This window comes from Larimichthys crocea, chromosome XIII (genome assembly GCF_000972845.2).
Source record: "Larimichthys crocea isolate SSNF chromosome XIII, L_crocea_2.0, whole genome shotgun sequence".
NCBI classification, from domain to species: domain Eukaryota; kingdom Metazoa; phylum Chordata; class Actinopteri; family Sciaenidae; genus Larimichthys; species Larimichthys crocea.
The window spans coordinates 19,124,443-19,131,318 of record NC_040023.1 but is presented as its reverse complement, the minus strand read 5'-3'; the positions used below and the strand labels follow the sequence as shown (position 1 = coordinate 19,131,318).

At 38.7% G+C, this 6,876-nt stretch overlaps 1 protein-coding gene across 1 annotated transcript; it reads left to right on the top strand.

Moving 5' to 3' along the window:
• The first annotated feature begins 1,782 nt into the window (after nucleotides 1-1,782).
• On the top strand, nucleotides 1,783-6,681 carry si:dkey-79d12.5 (maternal B9.15 protein). The gene is made up of 5 exons (XM_010747586.3): nucleotides 1,783-1,964; nucleotides 4,965-5,142; nucleotides 5,237-5,374; nucleotides 5,610-5,922; nucleotides 6,397-6,681. Exons 2-5 carry the CDS (start codon nucleotides 4,970-4,972, stop codon nucleotides 6,607-6,609), a joined length of 837 nt encoding a protein of 278 aa, XP_010745888.3. The 5' UTR covers nucleotides 1,783-1,964; nucleotides 4,965-4,969; the 3' UTR covers nucleotides 6,610-6,681.
• Nucleotides 6,682-6,876: the final 195 nt, after the last annotated feature.

The following is a 6,876-nucleotide window of genomic DNA, read 5'->3' as shown; positions in this document are numbered from 1 at the left end:
ATAGATAGATAGATAGATAGATAGATAGATAGATAGATAGATAGATAGATAGATAGATAGATAGATACTTGTACTAACTTGTTAATATTTAATGTTTTATGAGTCTGAACTGTGTGATTTAGAGCTGCAGTTGTTCTGTCTGTGTTACTATGAACTGCTGGTATTTATGGATGCTTTATTGATCTTAAACATACAGGCTCTCAGCTTGTTATGGCTGGAGCACTGTGGTCAAAAGAGCACTGGTTGTGTAAGACAGAACTACAGCAGATGGGACAGTTCTTTGAAAACAAGCCCAGATGAATCTAAATGAGCTAAATTATGTGTGTTCACGTTGTTTCATAAAACTCAAACTGGTAAACAAAAAAAACAGCCTATAACCTTCATGAGAGGAACAATATTTTTACTCATGTTACTATACTAGTTACTACTTTGTAGAATGTAATTCAACATATTTAAATCATGATATTNNNNTTAAACGAACTGACCAAACATCTAAATATGAAGTAGAGAGACAATTGTCTCTAATTCAGTTGTCTACATTCAAATGAATCAAATAGGAAACTATATCATTTTACAATAAAGAATGATAATACAGTACATACAGTAATGAATATAACACTCTGTATAATGAGTACTTTTACTTAAGTATGTATTTCTGATAAGACTTATAGCTAAATTAAATGATTGAAGTCAAGTTTTTACTTATAACAGAGTACTTTTACATCATGGTATTGAGTACTTCTTTGACCACCAAGGAAAGCTACTCGAAATATGAAAAGACAAAAGTAGTACTTTCCAATAAGGCCCCCATTTAAAGGACATTTAATCAGTATCTTTATTGGTGGTTAGTAAATAATTGACTAGTAAACACCAGAAGAAAAAGTTTCCTAATATTCAGACTTAAACCAATTCACTACATAAGCGTAGATTTACATTGTGATGTACTTTTACTTAAGTAAAGATTCTACAACTACTGCTAAACACACAAGTTATGCCACGCTCTGCATGTCTAATGTTGGATTCTTCTGTCTTCTGAGTGAGTTGTGTGACAGTTATTAATGACCAAACCAAACCAGTCAAAGGAGTTTTCACTTGTTATGGAATTTTACAATGAGTACATTTTCTGTACTCTAGTACAATGTTGAGGTACTCACCTTGAGTATATTCCTTTTCAGGTACTTTACTTTCACTCACTAGTCCACCTGATTACTGGGTATTATAGGATACTTTTTTTTATAGTACATTATAAGATTAAAGATTAAATATTGCATAAATCAGTACTTCTGGTACATAGCATACTATCACATGATAAGGATGTACTACATGAGTACTTTTTAGTTAGTGTTTTGCTGATAATGCTAACATATTTTAGCTTGTTGGAAACAGAGTAGCTTCATATTGTGGTAATGCTATTTTTTACTAGAGCCAACCAAAAAGATATTCTTATTAGCCTTATTGGCTTATAGGGTGAATAATTGTACTATCCAGGAATTAAGGAATTAGTTACAACATGTAAATGTTTGATAAAGGGTGCCATGTGTGGCCTACTCGAACAATGAGGTGACTATCACCTCGGCTCACACAGTGCAGTTACAGTTCTGGATACGCATCATCACAGCATAGTAAAATGGTAGTATGATGGTATTTCGTGGGTAGGAACGAGCTGTAACAGCGTGAAATCCCCCACTCAGCTGTTTACCTTGACAGTCCATATTTGGGCCGGGCGGGGTGTCGCTCGAGCCAGTCAGCTCTTGCTCACGACGCTGAGTAAAGGAAGTGAGTCACCCTGACGGTAATGTTACGTCTCTGTTTCACCAGCAGCAGCAGCCGAGAACAGCACAGAGAACAAGGAAGCAACATGTGCTGACCATAATAACTCCAACACGACCAGCACGCACACCACGAGCCGAGAGAAACAAGAAGCCGAGGACACTCACCGACTGTCGGACACTTTTATCCTGAACGTGAGTGCCCCTTACGCATCGGTACATTGTGACGTGTTATATTAAGAGGACGTGTTTTGTTGTAATTATGGCTGTTTTATTGTTGTCGTGTTTCTTATGTTGTTGTAATTATGTGATTTGTCGCCGTTGATGTGTTTTAACTCTGTCACTAGCTTTTGTTTGTTTTTAGCGTTTAATTTCATTTTGTGAATATTTGAACAACTATTAAAACTTTCTTTAACTACCACCTCTAATATTTTCAAACAATTACTTTTTTTTAAAATACATATAAGGTTCATAATGGCACTAAATTTACCTTTATAAGTTGTATTAAGTCCAAAAAATGTGAGCGTCGACTTTTTTCTACTCATTTCCACTTGGGGGTTTCCGCACTGTCAGAAACCTCAGATGCGTTATTTCCAGCATGTAGCATTACGTTTCCTTTATCACAGCGGAGAGACTAAATGGGTGAGCTGTCGTTTCAGCTTTCTTTTTTCTTTTTTCTATCTTTCTCTTTCTGGTTGCAATAGATATTCATAAACAGCCACACACACACACACGTGTCCCCTCCTTGAGTGTGTATTTGCTGCTTTGTTGTGTGTCCTTTGTTTCACACAGACGCGAAAACAGGTTTCTGTCAGTCAAAGCGAATAATCAACGAAACCACACAAAAAAAAACTGGTCAAGCACATTCAAGTGTACCCGTCTGTCAAACACATATACTAACCCCCTGTTCAAACTTGTTTACACTGTTATGACAATCTGTTTAGACTACTTCTATACTCACTTATGAATTTATGGTATGCTGGATGTGCATTGAGCACACCTGCAAGCTGTTTGGTGGCATACAAAGCCTGTTCTACAACAATACACCAACAGTTGAACACGTTTGTCACAGTTTATCTGCAGGGTTAACAGAGCAGTCTGCTAAAAAATGGGTCAAGTTGTTGTCTTTCTTCACATGTAAGAAAAAAAAAATCAAAACAGTATCAGCAGAGTCTGTGATAATAGCAGTAGGTCACTGTTCGGTAAACAGACACACAGTAAACATGGTGTGCAGATTGAGAAGTCCGCTCTGCTTCTCACGGCTGGAAGTGTTTTTAGTTCATCACCAAGCTCCTGATTAGTTCAAAGAAATGACACGCATAGGTGAAGTAATCAGGGAAAACAAACTCCATCAGTGATGTGAATGTCTCCAAGTTTCTCTGGTATCTAAAAATGTTTATTGTGAAGTTGATATGATGCAAGCTGGTTGAAAGCATGACCCATGTCCGCTGGCTTTAATAATCTGTAGTTATTCATGGGAAGCCCACATGTTGTCAGTTGAACACCTCAGAGGGCCAAAAATCAGTATAATCAACAGAAGTGAATCAACACTGTTACATGTTGTGCTGTGAAAACTATCCCTCTTCAAAATGTCACTGCTCAAAGGTCAAGCTGTTTCAGCAACAAACAAACACAACAAATGTCTTTTGTTCTTTAACCTTAAGCTTAAATTTCGGTCATTTTAATTATTTTCTAACATTCAATAGACCAAACGATCCATTAATTATTCAAGAAAATTGTGTAAAAATGCGAAACCATCATTAGTTGCAGCCCTGGTTCGCTTTATCTGAGCAGCTTAAATTTGGAGACACATGGTTTAAACAACTCAAATATTAATTCATATCATATGACAATATTGCAGGACACTATAACATATAGAAAAACTCTTAAAGTATTTCTTTAATTAGTCCCCATGTTATTTCCTGAAACACTTGAAGCTGAATAAAACACTGAATATTAAAGATTGGTAGATAAAAGTGAATTAAAACATTTATTAAAAAAGCTTTTTCAGCTTCATCTGTTTTGAATGTGCAAGGCCTTGGAGTAATAGTACAAGGTTGCTTTGACATTCCTCACAGTCGTAGCAGAAATCTGACACTGCACAACCAAAACCAACCAGAAAAAACATTTTCTGTTGGCGAGAATGTTTGAATGAACACTTGCTTATGTTACTGATTGCAAACAGACTTTTTTTTTTAAATATTTTTTTTTTCAGTTTTATATATGTGATGTATACAAACATGTCAGTATACTAACAGTATAGAGACATAACAAAGGATGGGAAGCAAACAGACTTGTACAACTGACGAAGCAACAACAACAAGCTGAAGATTACATGCAATTTGACCCTGTTTACCTCGCAGACTAATAACTAACTAGAAAATCAAAGCTACTGTTTGAACACCTAAACATACGACTAATAACATACAGATGCTCTCATAGTCCGAGTAATGGAATAAATATAAATTTGTTAGGGTTTTAAAGTTACTCTTACTCTTGCTTGCTGTGTCACAGTCTTATCACAGCTCTTACGTGGAGACTGTGGCTTCGCCTACCCAAGCAAATAATAATAATTTTCTCTCACAACACATTACACAAGCTGGAGCAGAAGTGCTGTGTTTCAAGCCACAATAACAAATGACTGCACATCAAAGTTCAAGGCACGACTTTCTCGTCAGGGACATCAACAGGACGTTCGTACGCTGAGCGTAAACCCGTTTGATTTTCCATGGCCTTTGTTGAACATGCTCTTCTCTCTGGTCAAGCTGACATTGACACCCAACCCAAACAGAGATGCTATCAGAGGATAAACAGCACAGTGAGCTCATTGGATTTGCATTTCAGAATACTTGCATGTCAACACAGCAGCACTAGTTTGCATCTTGTTTGCCTGAATACAAACTCTAGCCTTTTATCAATACAGAACCATGCCCATAGCTGTAAAATGTCTGACACACACACAGCTCTCTTGAAGCTAATAAAAATAGAAGATTTAGGGGCAACTGCACAGGGAAGTGCTGTTAATGCTGAAGTTCCTGCTCTCCCACATCTTGTTAAAAGGAAGTTACAGTGTTACTCAAATTGCACCGCCTCTAAATGCTAATAATATGAGCGGGTGTGTGATTACAGTACCACATAGACATACACACATAATAAATTATTATAATTGTTTTTTTTCATCATCTGTTTCTACAGGCACCATGAAAAGAGAGGTGAAGGCTGGAGTCAACTTCCTCAAACGCCTGGCAAAGGCACGTGGCAAGCTTGATGAAGCCAAAGCAGAATTGTTTGCTGAGAAGCTACAGGAACTTTTATGTGACAAATACGATGACCACTGGTACCCTGACAGCCCCAGCAAAGGCCAAGCATACAGGTAATTACTAATATGAGAAGTGTCTCTGAATGTATTTTCTTTATATCCCTATAATCGTATGACAACCATATAATTTTCAACGCTTAATCCACAGGTGTATCCGGATAAATAACGGAGTACTCTGTGATGAAATGGTTCTGAAGGCATGCAAGGAAAGTGAGCTCACACCCAGTGAGCTAGGCCTTCCGCCTGAGTTCACACTGTGGATCGACCCACTGGAGGTGTGTGCAAGGTGAGTCACCAGCTGGCCTGAGGCAGAGGCAAAGAATGACACCGACAGTCAAGCTTTAACAACCAAGGGGGCATTTCTCAGTCTAGACAAGAATTATGAGTGAGTTTCAGGGCATGTTGAATAGCGAGAAGCGATGATTAACTCCATGTGGGAAATAACAAGTAGGAGTATGGGTGACAGCGGAATTAAAAATGACTCGTGTGTGGTTTTAAAATGATCTGCTCCCTCTTCACAGATCTGGAGAGAACAGCAGGCCCTTCACAATAGCCCGTTTCGAAGAAGGAGAAGACGAGGAGGGTGTGAAAGTGGAAAAGGATGACTCCTCAGTGGATTCTGAAAACCTGGACACATCAGATTACCACTCTGCTACCTCTTCAGATTGTGGTTCCACTGCGTCGAGTGACACAGAGGAGGAGGTGGTAAAAGACGTTAAGAAGGAGGTCGGCAAGAAGGAAGCTGCAGAAGGCGATTACACCATAGCGATGGTTCCGAGGATTCGGAAGCGACATGGAGACGGGCCGAATAAGGTCAAATACGTCAGAAATATGGTAATTATTTTTCCCATCTGTTGGTGTCTCCCAAATAAATAATAATAAAATAGGTGATGCTATTTGACATTGAAGCCAATTTAAAAAAAAGCTATGAATTGATCCTACAAAGTTCTCAGCTGTTTCTACAGCTAAGTTTTTTTTTTCTCAAAACAATGACACTTAAAGAACAGTGTGTAGGATTTAGTGGCATCTAGAGGTGAAGCCACAGATTGCAAACAGCTGAATACTGCCAGCCTAATGGGCTTGTGACTGTCACAGACAGGGAGGGTAGCCTGAAAGCACTGAGATATGGTTTTGGTTTTATTATGAACTTTGTTTGCATTGTGCTGAAGTTTCATTATTGCTTGCTCTAGAAAGGAAAGTACGTTTGATTCCTCCCATATGGACAAAGTGTATTTATCATCCATGCTGGAAACTTGTCACCAATCATTTATATGTCTTGTATTCCTTCCAATCTGTCTCTCTGTTCAGATCCCTGCTAGCCTCCAGTACTTCTACCACCCTGCACCAGTTTGGCCTCAGTACAAGAAAGGCGCCCCAGTGTTTCTGAACACAGTGTGTGTGCCTCCAGCACCGCCCCCTCCACCCCAGCAGGTATTTGGCTACTACATCTTGCCGCAGCCGTCTCCACAGTTCATTCTGCCTCAGGCCACTCTGCAGCCGTGGGGAGCTGTGAAGGGTTAGACCGTCCAGGAGGTGCTAGGTGAAGGTGGATAGAGCGTGATAAGCTCCTTCAACTGAGCCATGTCGTGTCAGGTCTCTGAGTTCAGCTAAACTTGGGCCAAGAAAAGAACATTTTTAACTGTATGAACTGAAAGTTGTTCTTTGTTCAACCTCTAATAATTCCTCTTTCCTTTTTTTATTCCTGGATTTCTGGTTACTTGTAATTGATGTCTTGTACTCAGCACAGAAATACTGAACTTGAGTGAAAACTGTTCTGTTTTTTTTTTT